The following is a 17,574-nucleotide window of genomic DNA, read 5'->3' on the forward strand; positions in this document are numbered from 1 at the left end:
TGAAGGTAAAAGAAAACTACATATTTGTAATTTTATACATTTTTCATAATTAGTAGTTTAAAATAAAAAAATTAAATAAAAGCTAGCTATATAGTGGGAACAACACTTTTTGTTAAAAGAGCAAAAAAACTAACAAACAAAAAAAAAACCCCAAAAAACAACAAAGGTTCGATGATTCATGCCATGGAATGAAAGATCACGCACATACCTGGGTGATTCAGAAGAGTATCAAGTTCTTCTTTGGCCACAACCATTCTTAATCTATCACTACTATCAATGACGAAGATAATGGCTTGTCCTTCTCTATATAAGAAAATTAAAAGATAAACTTTACATATGTCCATTTTTACTGTCAACATATATCTCCTAACTAAGAGTATTATTTACTTATGCCCTATATCCATTTATTATTGCAGGTTTTGGTGCTGTTTCTTACAGGTTTATACGAGTGATTAATATACTAGTCACTAGTGATAGCTCATGTACGTTAATTTTTTGAAATTTGGGTAAATGCTAAAATAATTTTGTAATTTTATTATGCCAATACCCACATACAGATGAAATCACTGCCATTATTTTCTAAAGAATCAATTTTGACACCTTCGTGCTCATCAACATATGAATATTACATCTGTGTGTAAATAGAATCTCGCTGTTTATATTCTGCTCTTCTAACATATTTTGTTTATAGGACAGTTTAAAACAATTTTAAATGAAATATCATAGGTCTATACTAGCATTTTTCAAATATTTGCTAACATACCATAAGCGAGAAAAGCACAGAGTAGACACAAAAGCATACGTAAATCCATTCCACAAAGTTTCCTGAAATAAACTTGCAAATGACTTTAATTTTGCTCTGTTTGATTTTTTTAAAGCTGGCTTAAAGACTCACTATAAGCTCACAGAAGCACTTCAACATGCCTGATTCTCTCGGTACCTTTCCTTGAATGTCTATAAAGTATTCCATTCCTTGGAAGTGTCATCAGCTATTGTGTTGAAATTCTACTGTTGGGAGACTATTAGATTATTTCTAGTTTTCATTATTATGAAATGGGGATAAACAACCTTCTAACTACACTTTAAATATTTCTTGGCACTTAAGGGCTGAAGCGATAGCACAGGAGGTAGGGCGTTTGCCTTGCACACAGTCAACCCGGGTTTGATTCCCAGCATCCCATATGGTCCCCCGAGCACTGCCAGGAGTAATTCCTGAGTGAAGAGCCAGGAGTAACCCCTGTGCATCGCTGGATGTGACCCAAAAAGAAAAAAAAAAGTTTTAAATAGGGGCCTCTTCAGCAGTCCTCAGTGTCCTGGGGCCACTACGAGCCTGACAGTTTGCACTCGAGTGAGGAGTACGGTGGCCACCTGGGTCACACTTCACAGTAATTTTAGGGGTGGGCACACTCCAGGACACTGGAGGGGAATGTGGAGCTGGGGGATACATTTTGGGCCTCCTCACTACTTGCCGTGAACTACCACACCTCGAATCATTTTCTTGACACTTTTAGAAGTGCTCTTAGATGTTGGGGGACATGTGGGGCTACGGAATGACTTCTGGGCCTACCCATGTTTGAGCTACCTACTCGAGTGATCTCCTTGACCCTTTAAGATGTGTTCTTATATGTCTTGCGTGTGTGAGGCATTGGGTGTGCAAACCCTGACCAACTGAAAAAGAATTCTCTCAGGGTTGGAGAGATAGTATAGCAGGGAGGGTGCTTGCCGGCTCAACTGCTAGCATACCATACGGTCCCCTGAGCATTGCCAGGAAATTCCTGAGAGCAAAGCCAGGAGTAAGCCCTGAGCGCTGCTGGGTGAGGCCCCCAAACTAAACAAAACAAAATTTCTCTTAGGAATCAAGTTTCTACACAACATAAACAATTTTAAAATTTTACATAAATTCTCATACTGTTTTTTTCCCTTTATTTTTTGGTTTCTGGGCCACATCGGCGATGCTCAGGGGTTACTCCTGATACTATATTCCATAACTACTCCTGGCAGTGCTCAGGGGACAATATGGGATGCCAGGAATTGAACCTGGTATGGTAAACACCCTTCCCACTGTACTACTGCCCTGTCTCCCACTGTCATGTTGCTCTTCAATATTCATAGATTTCTACCAGCACTTCCCCCATTCCTTTCTTAATATAGTTATTACCATTTTTCTTGAATTTTAACATTCAAAGAGCATATTATTTTACTTTGTATTTCATTAATAACTAGTGAAGTTCACTGTTTTCACATATTTACTGGATATCTGCACTTTCTTTTGGTGAACCACTGATCCAAGGCATAAACTAAGATGTTGACATTCACTATCAATAACCACCTGAGTAGAAGAATAAAACAACATTATAGTATCATTTTCCTAACATAAAATACTGAATATAGGGCGTGAGAGACAGTACAGAGAGGAGGCCATTGACTGGCACATGCAGGAGTCGGGGCTGATGCTTGGTCAAACCACCATGAAGTCTCCCCGCTATCTCTGGTTTTAGTCTTGGAGACCTCTGAGTACCACTAGGTGTGGCCTGGAAGCCCCCCTGCAAAGCTGGGATGGCAGGGCATCCCTGGCACTGTGCCCAATTAGCATCACATCCTTAGATCCTCACACTGAACCACCTGCTCAATTAGCAGAGTAGTGCATGGGCTGGGTGCAGGGTGTGTGGGGGGGGGGTTCCCTGGGCCTCCTGAGCACCACTCAAGAGACCCCCCCCCAAAACAATGTTGGTCATCACACTCATACATTACTAGACAATAAAGAAACTGGTATTACTGGAAGTATCTACCAAGGTCTTTAAAAAAGTACCATCACCTTGGAGCCAGTAATTTCATTTCTGGAATTTACTTTAAAAAAACATGAAATCTGACAATTTATAATGTGGCAAGACATTATCTGAAGGACTGTTTATAACCTTCAAAGACTGAGACTAGACCTTATTTACAAAGACATAGAAATGATTAAACAAATTTCATTACAGTTATAAAAATAATAGGCAGATGCTATTGTTATATGCTTTGTAAATTTTTCCTCATTTACTTTACATGGGCTGGAGTGATAGCACAGTGGTAGGGCGTTTGCCTTGCATGCAGCCAACATGGCCGACCCGAGTTCGATTCCTCTACCCATCTTGGAGAGCCCAGCAAGCTACCAAGAGTATCTCGCCCGCACTGCAGAGCCTGGCAAGCTACCCGTGATGTATTAAATATGCCAAACACAGTAACAACAAAGTCTCCAATGGAGACATTACTGGGCCCGCTCGAGCAAATCAGTGAACAATGGGAGGACAGTGACAGTGACCTTTACATAGAAGATCAGCTGAAAGGGCAAGATAAAAAAATTATATATGGGGGCTGGAGCGATAGCACAGTGGGTAGGGCGTCTGCCTTGCATGTAGCAGAACTGAGTTCGATTCCCAGCATCCTATATGGTCCCCTGAGCACCATCAGGAGTAATTCTTGAGTGCATGAGCTAGGAATAACCCCTGTGTATTGCCGGATGTGACCCAAAACAGAAAAAAAAAAATTATATTTGATTCATAATGTAGAAGACCCTTTTCTCCTTTATGAAGAGTAAATTGTATGTTTTTAAAGAGACATAACAACAATGGCAATTAATTGTTAGTGGTATTTATGAGAAATAATTTAAAAATATTTTCATGTATCATTTATTTTACATTTTTAAATTTAGGGGGCCTTCCAAGTGGTGCTGATTGGGCCTGCAGGTCACTCCCTGTGATCCTTGGCTAACCAGGGAGGGGTTTCAATGCCAGAGTCCAAGGGATGGTGTTGTTTGGGTATGTGGTGCTGGAGAACACAGGGGTGACCGGCAGTGCATGGGAACCTCCAGGCCTATAGCCACCGCTCGCTCTCTGAACAGTGTGGTGCCAGGGACTTAGCCCAGACTGGCACTCTACACTCTACATCTCTCAGCCCCAACATCTTACTATGACATTTAAGAGCTCTACAGAATGAAACATGATAAGGATTACCAAACCAAATAAACGATAAGAGTAAACTTCCCTTATAACTATGCCATTCCAGAATTTTTTTATGAATGGTGTGAATTATACTTGCCATAATTTTGTTTTCTCTCTCTATACCAAGCACATATTGATATGAAGAATATTGTTATATAATAAAAATGCGATATATCATTGTATACGATGTTCAAAATATTTTGTACATATCTTTGTCTATGAGAACGCTATTCAGGTCTCTCAAAGAGGAATCGAAAGAGCTATGCTTGGAACATCACGATTCACTCAAATGAGAGATAGAATCTGGAGTTCTGATCTTCGTCAACGCTCAAGAATCAGAGACACTGTCTCATTTGCCAAGACATCAAAAATCAAATGGGCTGGACACGTAATAAGGTTTACAGACAACCGCTGAACTAGAGCCATTACTGATTGGATTCCACGGGACATCAAAAGATCACGTGGACGCCCACCTACAAGATGGTCAGACTTCTTCGTCAAGACCCTGAATGATCGGTTTGAGACTCTGCATGTTCCTAGAACGAACAGATACCATTGGGCTACGCTAGCACGCAACCGGGATGAATGGAGACGTTACTGGCACCCGCTCGAGTAAATCGATGAATAATGGGGATTAAGTGATTAAGTGATCTTTGTCTACTAGTTTTAGTCATAGGACACTTTTTGAAAAATTAAAATGAACATGGGCATGAACTCTTTCCATTTTAACAGATACTAGAAAACTACTTTTAAAAAAATTTTATAAGGACAGGAACAATAGTTTACTGCCGGGTGTGGCCCCAAAAGAAGGAACTATATGACTTTCTTTATAATTTAATTTTAATTTATTTTACTTTTTGGTCTTTTCAGGTGACACCTGGCAATGCTCAGGGGTTGCTTCTGGCTCTGCAATCAGGCATTACTCCTGGTGGTGCTTGGGGGACCATATGGGATGCGGAAGATTGAAACCAGGTCAGCAGCTGCGTGCAAGGCACCCTACCCGCTTTACTATCACTGTGGTCCCTTTCATTTTTATTTAGATACCATGATTTACAAAGTTGTTTATAATAGGGTTTCACAGTGTTTTCACCTCTAACCACATGACTTTAAGATGGCAATAACTACTATTATAGAGGTGTTAATGAAGTACTAAGACCACAAGGGACAGAACAATGACGCTATGGAGAATGGGTGACTTTTGTGCTAATTCATAAAGTATGAGTATATAATCTAAAACTGCAAAGTAGCAGGATAGAACAGGATATTAAAAAGAGAGGGAACATGAAGGATCTGGAACATTTGAATAATAGCGTGAATCATTACTGTCCATTTTTTAAAAAATAGGAAATATGCCTTACCTATATGACAAATTAAAGTGCAAACAAATGCAAGTAATTTGCATCCATATCTGATATTATAGAATAATCACTGAACTGGGGAGAGAGTGTAAAGGTTCGAGTGCATGTCTTGCACACACCTAACCCGGCTTTGATCCCCAGCACCGCATGGCTTTTTGAGCACCACCGGATATAGCCTTGAAGACTTTGAGAACACAGGGTGTGGTCCTATTGGCCCCTGGCACCAGAACTGCATTTTCAGGCTGTCATATTGAATTGCTAATATAGTTGGCCAATATAGTTGGCCAGTAACTGCCAAGAGTAACCGCTGGCCCCCTTAGTTAAGCTTCGGAGCTGCTGCAAAATATAACTGATATAACCATCTAGTTATACAACATTCACAAGCATACTTACTTATAATAATGTTCCCAGAGATTTCTGTATCTTCCTTGTCCTGACATGTCAAACACTGTAAAAGACAAACTACAAAAGACATGATTATGTTATAAGCTACTAAATTAAATTTTTACTAAATTTTAAAATTGTTAAGAGAAACTACCCTTGAATATATAATAAGAAACAAGCCCTTTTTTCAAAAATTTTATAAATTTGCATCATGAAATAAATGGATTGAATGTAATTTACTTTTGTAATAAATAGCATATAAAACGATGCTTTTTAGTGAGATTATCAGTTTGTCTCAGCTCTAAAATCTGAAAAATAATCCAGCAGTAGTAGTTTTACAAATATTTTAATGCCCAGGGCCCTCTGAAAAAAAATTTTTTTTTTAAGAATAGGAGTAGTGAATAAATAGACCTAATACAATCATTTTTCAATCACAAATTCTTAGTAACAAATATATTAAATTACCTGGAAGATTTGAATTTTTCTATGCTGAATCCTATTGTTGGAACTATATCCTGAGATTGAGCCTTTAGGAGAAAAGACAAAGTATAAAAATTTGCCATTACCAAACATGAGTATTTCCTCAGGTTAAAAGAAAAGAGTACCTAAATTTTCCTACTGTAAAATCTGACAGTAGAGAGATAATAGCATTCAATAAAATAACAATAACAATAAAATAAAATACAATAAAATAATAATCCAAATCCTTTATGAAACTTTAAGGCATCTCATTGAATTCACATCGTTAAGATTTAGTGGTTATAGATATACGTGATACGTATGCCTTGGTTCCCATTTTGGGGCTTGCTCAAGGTATCATGAACTTAAGGTAGTTTGATAAGTCACCGTAAGTTCACATATAGGATTTTCTAGTCTTTTATATATTTACTGAGTTTACATGTGCTAGGCACTAATTTAAATGTCTAGATGTGAGTATGCATGTTCCCTGTGCTCACAAATTTAGAACATAGAAGAGGTAAAGAATAAACAAGGAACAAATTAATACAATTTCAGGTAGTGATAAGCAAAATGAAAGGTGACTGGGGTCAGGAGGCAGAAGGATGGAAAACGGCTAGTAAGAAACATGAAATCTTTTCAGAGGCTGACAGATAATTCAGGGGTGAATTGAAAAAAAACTATAAGATGTTGATAAAGAATATTCTATTCAAGAATTAACCAGTACAATGACCCCAAGGTAAGAAGGAACCCCAGGGTACAAAGGGAAAGTAGACGGTATGTGTGTCTGTAGTGTATTTAAGGGTGTGTGGGGGAAATCTTGTATATAAAAAAGAGAAGTGGCATCTTAAAGGCCATGGTGTGGAATTCTGTGTGACAAAGAGACTTCAAGAGGCCAAGAGTATAAAAGAAGACCTGTTGACAAGCCCCAAATTAAAATTAAAATGCTTTAAACAGACACTCACAGGTGCCTCTAGCACTTTATGTTAAGACCATTCCTCCCTTTGGGTAAGAAAACCACTGATTTTTTTTTGATCAGGCACCCAAGAGTTATTCTTGATTCTTTTACATTTTTATATAACCATTCTTAAGCTTTGTTAGTTTATCTCACTTAGCTCAAAAGCCTTCTATTTCCTCTGTGAGTTACTGTAACTATTCCTAAACAGTTTCTAATGGTTTAAATTCCTCATCACTTCTCTAGGCCATAGCTTTCTGAACAGTGAGATGTAGTATTAACTTTACCTCATGAAGTTATAAGAATTAAATGCATTAATGGATACAAATACTCCATCAAATGTCTGGTCCATTGTAGAATGCTCAACAAATGTTTGTTAATATTATAAGTATGCTTATAATTTGTTTATAATGTGTGCTTATAAATTGATTATAATAAGTATGCTTATTGATTTGTTCCTTATCCCCAGTTTTTTTCATATTACAAAAAACACATATATTAAAAAAAAATCCCCTGTCAGTTCATCTTGTTTTTACATAAAAATAAAAGTGCTGAAATTATTTACACCATTCATTAAGCTCACTGACAGTCTGCTGCTAGGAATTTTATGGTCAAATGGGCAGAGACCCTGAGAAGTCACTGGAGCTTGAGAACCTTAATAGTAATGTGCTAATAATGGAAGGTGCAACCCCACACACTCCATAGCTGCCCTTGGCTTCCTCTTTCCAATTTTCTTTCTCCTTCTTCTTTTTCAATCTAGCTTCAATTTTATTATGAATTTAGCATTCAAGAAAAAATTGTTCTTGAGGTCAGAGAAATAGCAGAGCATACAGGGCACTTGCCTTGCACAGGTTCAATCCTTGGTACCCCATATGGTTGCCTGAGCCTCGTCAGGAGTGATCCCTGAGTTCAGAGTCAAGAGTAATCCCAGAGCACTGCCACAGGTGGCCCCAAAACAAAACAAAAAAGGAGCAGCAGAGATAGTACAGTGGGTAGGGCCCTTGCCCAGGACTTGGCTGACCGGGTTCATTAACCAGCATCTCATATGGTCCCTTGAGCACTGCTGGAGTAAGTCCTGAGTACAGAGCCAGGAGTAACCACTGAGCAATGCCAGGTGTGACACCCCCCACCCCTTCCCCGCCAAAGCAAAAACAAAATGAAACAAAAAAACTGTTCTTTTCATTTTCTAGACAGCATTTATTTTCTGCCAAATTCTTCCCTCATATCTCTGGGTTATTTCCCTGTACCATACATTTTAGAATATGTAAATTCTAAATTCCCAATTTTGTGTTGCAAAGTCTATCACTGTTTTCATTTGTAGGGTTTTCATGTATTAAGTGTGCAAAAATCATTTGATGGCATTAAAGTCATATCAATAAAGAGTATGGAAGCTAAAATTTTTTAAAAAATCACCAAAAATATACTTAAGATAGTTGGCTTTTGGCCTCTCAGTAGTAGCTGACTGGTGGGTGGAAGGCAAATGTGGGTGGAGAGGGGCCAGAGGGGAGGGAAGTGGACACTGGCAAAGAGATCCATGTTGAAACATCTTATGCCTGAAATCCACTCATCAATAACTTTGTAATTTCATGGTGACTAAAGAAAAATTTTTTTTAAATAGTTGGCTTTTTTCACTGAATTATAACTAAAACATTTACTTAGCTTCCCCACAATCACTAGCTTCTCCACAAACTCTTCTTTTCCAAAGCAAAGCTCCCTATTACAAACTTGCTATTTCACTTAATAGGAAATAATTAATCAACTTTATTTCCCCTCAATTCTCAAGCTATAATCTAAAATAATTAGGAAAAAGAAACTACACAAATGAATCAAAATCAAACAAAATATATGACGCAGAAATGTAGGCGGAACATAAATTTTCCTCTTCTCAATCCAGAAACAAACATATCTGCTCATTCCCTAAACTACATAGAGAATAGAGTGGAAATTGTTATCTAATTGAAATAGGCTAAAACAGCCTGAAGATGGATCAATACAAAATTGAACAGAATGAGATTTCTGAGACATTCTTTCGGTTAGTTTCAATAAGTCAGTTAAAAAATGATATCCTTAGTATAATTAATCATAACTCCCCACCCCAAAAAGAAAATAAATTGCCTATCAGTTCATTCATCAAAAATGTATTTAACTATTTTCATTTATTGATTTATTATTCTAGGTGAATACTGAAATGAATAATACAACAGTTGTACTTCAATAAAATTTAAATTTATGGAAAAACTGACTATGCAATTATTTACTAAATAAGAAGGATAATTTCAGATTGTTTCAAAGGTCAAGATGATAAAAATTGGATAACGTGAAAGAATGAGAACATGAATGATGGGAAATAGGAATTAAATGAAAGGAGTTTATAAAGTGCCTCTCAAAGGAAATGAGAACTAAGAATAAATCAATGAAAGGAGTGATCAAATTAAACACTTCCCTCAATCAAAAATATCAATCACCACAGTATATTAACACCACAGAAACATGAAGAGAATTTAGAATTAAAAACCAGTTTTGGACTAGGAAGTATCTATTCATTAAGAAACTGATTATTTACAAAAAATATGATTACGATTAAATAAAATCGGCAACATTTTTTACAAGACCTTTCCTGCTAGAACACTGTAATTTTTCATAATGTGATTAATAGTAACAGAATTACAAAAATAATTAAAAATCGTGGAAATAATAATTGAATTATGAATACAGACTCTAATTGCTAAATATGTTTCTAAAAGACTTATTGGGTTTTTTTTGCTTTTTGGGTCACATCTGGCAATGCACAGAGGTTACTCCTGGCTCTCCACTCAAGAATTACTCCTGGTGGTGCTCAGGGGACCATATGGGATGCTGCGAATCAAACCCAGGTTGGTCGCGTGCAAGGCAAGTGCCATACGCTCTGTGCTATTGCTCCAGCCCCGAGACTTACTGGTTTTAAAGGTGGGGAGGCAGAAAGTATGAATATCTGACAGGTTTGGGGAGCTTAAGATGCTCCATTTCAAGCAGTCTCCAGGCTCTTATCTCCAAATGTAAGGGGAAAATTAAGCAATTTATTCTGCTCTCAGAATCTAAGAGCAAGTGCTTTGAGACAGGCTGGACATCTAGAGCAAAGCTTCTCGACCTTTTTCTAACCAGGGGCCCCTTCTGACCTGCTTCGTACTGCTGCTACCCTGTCTTATCAGTTTGCCTCCTATCATCTCAGGTCGTGATCCCCTTTATGTGGTTTTCACTAGTGGGCCTTTGGAATATTTTGGGCACCCAGCTGAAAAACAGTGATCTAAAGATAAGGGCTCAGGAAATAGCTTCAAGAATTAGGAAAGTCACTTCAAACAGCCTTGTATTAGCTTGTGGTTCCTAATTCACTAAAGTTAACAGAGAAACAAGAAGATTGGAAAGCAATACACAAAAAAAGCCAGAGTTACTGGCTGTGTTGACGGTTCCCCATCCCCCACCCGACAGGCTTTCCCTGACTAGTTTGGTGTTGTCTAATTAGGGTCAGTAGGTTGACTGATGAAGATATTAGAATATTTCAAGATGATGAAAATACTTCCATTCTTCCCCTAAATCCCTAGAAATGACAGATAATTATGAAAAAAATCATAGCTAATGTCAAAAATACTTTCTAGTCCTCAGATTGAGTCTCTCTCATCTAGGCTGCCACATTAGTAAACCGAACCTTTAGATAACTGTGTCCTTATAAATGATCCATTTTTATAAGTGACCAGAAAGGCAGTACATCAGTCAGCTAATTCCCAAAGGCCAAGCCAACACATGTTCTTCTCACCCCAAAGGCTAACCATGAGGCCCCGCTAATCAGGCATCTTTTTTCAACTCCTTATGGAGTGACAGCACTGCGGGTAGGGCATTTGCCTTGCGCGCAGCCAGCCCAGCTGAGCCGGGTTCGATTCCTCCGCCCCTCTCAGAGAGCCTAGCAAGCTACCGAGAGTATCCCGCCCTCACAGCAAAGCCTGGCAAGCTACCCGTGAAGTATGTGATATGCCAAACACAGTAACAACTGTCACAATGGAGATGTTACTGGGCCCGCTCAAGCAAATCAATGAACAACAGGAGGATAGTGATAGTGATAGTGATTCATTATATTTTATCCAAAATAAACTTCTTGCTTGCTGTCCCATTTCACAATTCTCTGAGTAGAAACTTGTTCATGAAGTGTTAAAGATTATTTATATCACTTAATCAGTAGTTTTAAGACTTTCTGTACCTGCCTAAATTGCTTTTTAATTATTTTATAGGACTAAGTTAAAAGAAAAAGAGAGAGCTAGAGTCTTTTAAAAGACCAATACTGTATAGGGAAGAAATCTATTCCCATCCATATCTAAGAAGACTGTAGCTATGTAGTAGTGCCCATATCTTGGGACAGAAGTACATGGTGTTTGTTGGAGATAACAGAAGAGATTTTAACTATAATTTCTATTTTGCTCTTTGAATGTTATGTTTGCCAATTTGAGTATGGTAAGAATTGACTGGACTGGTCCCTCTGGGGGCTACTAAGAGTGGTTCTGGCCCAAATCTTTTGCACTTATTTGAGACAATTATTACCAAAAAAAAAATCACCTTTGAAAAGGGATTATCTAAAGATACACCTTCATAATCTTTCTTACTTGTTGCTGATAGCTTTCCCTGGAGAAGGCAGCTGGCCACTAGTATGAGTTTTTCTTATCAGCCAGTTGACCTGGTAGTCGATCTACTGAACTGATTATAGGTTGAGGTACACTAGGGTATGGTTCTACTTTTAAAACATATCCTTTTTTTTCTCTTAATTCAATACTAGTCCTTTGCCAAGTAGGGCGGATACTCCGCCATCCTCTTGGGACTGATAAAGACATTTTTTTATGATCACTTAAACGAGGAGATAAACTACATTGAACATTGTTTTTTCAAGCTGTTCTTATTGCTTCTCCTTAATGAGAAAATAATCTCTTTTCTCATGTTTCCATATAAACGTTCATAATAATGACACTTCTAGTTTCTTTACCTCCACTCTGCAAAGCATTCCTCTCCATGGGAAGAAAATGACTTTTTCACTTTGTCTGTAGAATGGATCTCTTTCAGAATTGAGAGTGAATGTAATAAGCAGGTGAGGGGAGAGGGATCAGGAAAGAGGAAAGGGAGAAAATAGAGAGAGGGAAAAGGAGAGAATGGAGGAGAGGGGGCTTGTTTGTTCCTAGCCATTCAGTAAACCTAGAAGAGCAGGATCTTTCCCCAAGAAGATGGAAATTAGTGTGGATAAATCCTTTCCCTACTCTTTGGTCTTGTGGTCAACACCTGGCAGTGCTCAGAGATTCATTCTTGGCAGTGCTCTGGGGACCATTTGATGCTGGGGGCGAAAAAGGGATCCTTGTGCCTACACAGTATGTGCCCGGCCCTTTGAGCTCTCCTTCCACCAGGGAGATTTCTCAAAAGCTTTAGTATCCTCTCTGGCCACTACTCTAAGTCATGCCCTCCAATACCAACCTTTTCCATAAAGCTGTTACTATGATTTTTTTATCTCTGCCTGATTTCAGCTTGTGTATCTCAGTCTATTCCCAATTCACCTGAGAAGCCCCATAAAACACTTAAATTACCTCTCAAATCCACTTTCAGCTTCTTATGCCAGCTGCCTCAAACTAATTCCCACCTAAAAATACACCGGCAATGTAATTATTTTTATATTGGAAACTCATCCATCTAGAAGAGAATAATGACAGAAAATAAGGAAGGGCAATCTCTAACTGAACAGCAGTGAAACTGAGCCTGTTGCAAACTGAAGTGGAGCAGTAGTGGTTTTCAATCAGCCCAAAGTGAAGCACAATTTAGGCACAGTAAAGTTCACCTTTAGTTCCCATGTTTAGGAGAACCATTTCCAACAATTTGTATACTACCTTGTGTGATCTCTGTCACTGATTTCTACAATATTTCTGACTACTTTTTTGGTTCTGTTTTTATTTTGGGGCCCACAACCGGTGATGCTTGGTGGGAGTTACTGGTGCTTGCCCGCAACCATATGGGATGCTGGGTATTGAACCTGACTCATCTGCCTGCAAGGCAAGTGTCTACCTGCTGTATTATTGCTACTGCCCTACTTTATTTTTTTTTTACTTAAATAAAATGTCTCCTGCCCCCACGCCTGGCTGTCCTCACCAGGTCCCCTTGGAGAAGGGTAGGTTGAGTTTCCTCCCCGCCCCAAGGAGAGCCCAGCAGCTGAAGACCTCCAGTTCCAGCCACAGCCACGCTTAAGACTACTCTCCACACGTTCGGACGAGCCTCACACATGAAGGAACCGCCAGAGGAACCCAGGTGTGCGGGACCTGGGGCTTAGATCTCCAGGCCTGCTCGGATCGGGACTGGGCCTCCTCCACCCAGATCCTCCATTTTCCAGTATGTAGGCGTTACGCCTACCAACTGCTCCCCCCCCCCCCCACCCCGCGCCGTGTAATCCCATCAACGGCCAAAACCCAGAGACTCAGACTATAAAACCCAGCTCTTATTATCTAGTTCTTAGTCTGGAGAACCTGGAAGGCTACCAAAAGTATCCTGCCCGCACGGCAGAGTCTGGCAAACTCCCCGTGGCATGTTCAGTATGCCAAAAACCAGTAACAATGATGGGTCTCATTCTCCTGACCCTCAAAGAGCCTCAAATGTGGCACTTTCTAAAATCTTAGGGCTAGGACCAAGGCGATGTTACTGGTGCCTGCTTGAGGAAATCGATGAACAACAGGATGACAGTGATACAGTGATAAATAAAATGTACTTCACATCACAATTCTAAAATTCATCTAAACCAGTGTCTATTCTTCCTGTCATATATATATATAGGATTCCCTCTTATTTTTGTAAGCAGCAAATTATTTTATGCCCTTCCTTGAAAGAAAAAGTCAGCCATATTATTTACAGATAGGGATAGCCAGTGAGGTCTAAGTGTCATTAGATGAGGCTGGTGGCTAAGTTCTTTATAGAGGACTTATCAGTAAGACGGCTTTGGCCCTGATCTTTTCTCCTTCCTGTGAAACAGAACATAGGTGTGATAATTAACCAGCATGGCCCTGTGGAGATCTTGAGGACAAAACCCAGGCACTAATGATGGCAGAGCCGGAAGACAGAACGTGTTTCTCATGCCCATGCAGCACTGGAATACCTCTTCTGAACTTACTTACATGACAGGAAAAGGCATATCTATATTATTCTGTCCATAATTATGTACATTTTCTTTAGATATTCAATCTAAATTTGTATCATGTTTCGAACGTGCTAGTTTGATATAGAGTTTAGGGGTTTTTTTTTTTGGTTATTATTGTCGTTATTGTTTTGGTTTGGTTTTTGGAACACATGTGGTGATGCTCAGGGCTTACTTCTGGCTCTGCAGTAAGGTTCACTTTTGGCAGGCTCAGGGGACCATATGGGGTGCCAGGGATAGATTCTGGGTTGGCTGCATTCGAGGCAAAGGCTCTGCCCACTGTGCTATCTCTCTGGCATCTGTTTTTCAGTTTTTTAAGTGTTCATATATTTACCACATAAATTACTCACTATTACTGAGATGCACCACACTCTTTGAGAAAACTAATTATAGCTTTCAGGATTCACCTTTCACTCCTGTAAAGGAGGAAACAAAAAGAAGGCAACACTATGTCCCCCCAAAAAAACCCTAACACAAACCCTAGTATATTCATGAAGATCTTTTAGAAATATGTGAAGGATCTTTTAAAAAAAAAAGACACCTGAGAATATTATTTCAGCTTAAAAATATTTATCTATATGCATAAAGAACACTGAAAATTATAGCTTACTGATACTTAATTCTTCTAAAAAACTAATAAGCTTTCAGACATGATCATACGACTTTTAAACAGCATGATAACTTTACATATTTTCTGAAAATACATGAAACATCTAACAAAGATACTTACATTTGAAGGCTTAAGTTTGTTAATGATTGTTGTTTTGCCACTATTGTCCAGTCCAAGGCACAAAACATGAACTTCCTTCTTCTTCAGACCAAGCAAGCCTGAAAGTCTGTCTAGCAATCCCATAATGCAATTCAAATATTCACAAATGAGCTAAAAGTTAGATAAAAAGATATAGGAATCTCAAAGTTGGAAAATATGAGCATATGTATTTCAAAAATAGACACACAGTATTATGAAATCATGTCAATATAACTTTGCTCTTAGTAAACACCACATAAGCTGATTTACCAGAAAGGAGCCTTAAGTGACTGACAGCTAGTAATCCCTCGCAATGTGAAAATAACGCCCTCAAAATAAACACGATTTCTTAGAGTTTAAAATATTTAAGGAGAATATATGGTAAAACTCGGTATAATATTAAGTCTTTCCTTCTTTTGTAATACTTGAAAATACCTGATATAGAATGCATTTTTCTCCCCTTAAAAATCTGAAACATTATATGGGCAATGCAGTTTTTAGGTAGGGCATGATGCTGAAATTTATAAAGTTTAGGAGGGAAAATAGAAAAAAAAATGAAATTTTGGTTATATCATTTCAGTCATTGATTAAACATTTTGCTAAAGTCAGCTGCTATATTTTGCAGTAATATGAAACACAAATTCAATATCTGTTTGCTTGATCATATCCAGTTTAATTTGGGATTTCTAACAAAGGAAACAAAGAATCTTGATATATTTTTCCATTATTTTCCCTTTATTCTTACATATACATTTTTAAATCACCACAAATTCATTTGGGATGAAGATTATACATTAGATGCATATACACAGAATTAAGTGTTTCCTTAAAATGTAATTTTCCTGAAGCATCCTGTTTTGTATTACTTTAAAGTAACTTTAGTTAACTATGATCTCAGGTTTTAATTTTATTTTCTTGAGTACTGTACAACTTTACTAACTTGTCCATGAGGTGTTCATTTATCTACTAATTAATTCTCTCTCACTTTCTTTCTTGAAAAAGGAATCTAATACAAACTTAGGAAACTATTATCGGCAATCGGAACACAAAAGAATTCTGAAGTCAACTAAAACTGCTAACATACACTGACTATGAGGTAACTTTATGGCTAATCATATTCTTCTAAAATACTAAGAAATCTGGAATTCTAATCTCCACATGTCACTTTCCAAAAGAACTCTATGTAGATCAATCCCAACAATATTACTTGGTGGCGGGAGAAGAGATATCACCTCTCACAGACTCTGATTGCCAAAGAGACGCATCAACAGGAATCACAACCCACCTCTGTTCCAATCATTTTCCATTCCCCTTCAAAGCAACATATTCAAAGTTCTCTAAACGTGAATCACATTTCATTGAGTTTTCCTCGTTTCCATCTAAGATTCTTGAAGCTGAGGGCTTGGTATCGGTACAAACTTTTATAATTTAGCCAACTGACATAGGCATTTTAATTCAAAACAAACATTACTATTCACTGTGCTGATTTTTTATTTACTACATACACTGAACGAAAAACTTTTGTTTCTTTCCATTTCCATGCTATTTTGAACTGATTAAAAAATCATAATAACTACTCACATCTCACTCTGGACATCAACTACAAAGCATGAGCTGTCAAAAGCATCTGATATTTGAATATTTGTCTTGTGTGATTCTATTCTTATATGGATTATCAGTTAATGAGTATAAATGAAATATTTGGGACAAATAATTTAAAAGAGAAATCAGTCCTAAATGTTTAACTTATATTTATTTCATTCAATTGCTTCGTAAACAATTATCAAATTGCCTACACAGCTTTCATTTCTTAGCAATGATGTTCTTTTAAGTTTACTTTTCACTAATTAAAAATAAAGTAAAAAAGTAACACTTTAGGACATTCATTTGTTTATACTTGTGTGCCCAGTGGCAGATAGAATTGAGGTCTTCTGTAACTTCCTGCACCGGCAATGAAAATTATTAATCCAGTCAGCACATTAGATCAGCGGTTGCATTAATATTTCTGAAGATGAGAAGAAGACTCCTCTACTTAAAAAAAGATAAAGTATTTTTGACATATATTTGCTGTACAGAACTACTGGTTTTCAGGTTAAAGCCCATCCTTGCATGAACAGCTTTTAAAAGTTTTTCACAATCTGGTTTCAATCTACCTTTGGAGGTTCTTTTTTTTTAACTGTCCACCTCTCTGTGAACACCAGCCAATCAAATCTTTTCGGGCTGTTATCTCAGAAAACACATCCGAAGGGAAGAGTCAACATGCTGCCAGAGAAGTCCAGAAGAATTAGGATGTTACTCTTGGCTGCTTCGAGAGCAACCTGGAGGAAGAAAACACCATGAACCACATTTTGTGGACTTCAAAAGTGATTGCAGTGTGAATCTTTGCACATCTCTACTGGGGTATTAACATTTTCATTCCGTTTTCAATTTTTGATTATGTGCTTTCAATTTTATTTCCCAACACACTGATTTTTTTTTCATTTTTAATTTTTAATGGATCACCGTGAGATAGT

General features: G+C 37.8%; 1 protein-coding gene across 1 annotated transcript in view; it reads right to left on the bottom strand.

The window, feature by feature from the left end:
* The window catches only part of ARL6 (ADP ribosylation factor like GTPase 6), a 31,056-nt gene extending 13,835 nt beyond the window's left edge, over positions 1–17,221 (bottom strand). The window contains exons 1-5 of the mRNA XM_056138669.1: positions 17,215–17,221; positions 15,044–15,193; positions 6,188–6,249; positions 5,732–5,800; positions 209–303 (exon numbers count right to left, since the gene is read on the bottom strand). Of these exons, the coding sequence (XP_055994644.1) occupies positions 209–303; positions 5,732–5,800; positions 6,188–6,249; positions 15,044–15,166 (349 nt within the window). The 5' untranslated portion in view covers positions 15,167–15,193; positions 17,215–17,221. The remainder of the gene's footprint in view (positions 1–208; positions 304–5,731; positions 5,801–6,187; positions 6,250–15,043; positions 15,194–17,214) is intronic.
* Between the last annotated feature and the right edge of the window lie 353 nt (positions 17,222–17,574).

This window comes from Sorex fumeus, unplaced genomic scaffold (genome assembly GCF_029834395.1).
Source record: "Sorex fumeus unplaced genomic scaffold, SorFum_2.1 ptg000129l, whole genome shotgun sequence".
NCBI classification, from domain to species: domain Eukaryota; kingdom Metazoa; phylum Chordata; class Mammalia; order Eulipotyphla; family Soricidae; genus Sorex; species Sorex fumeus.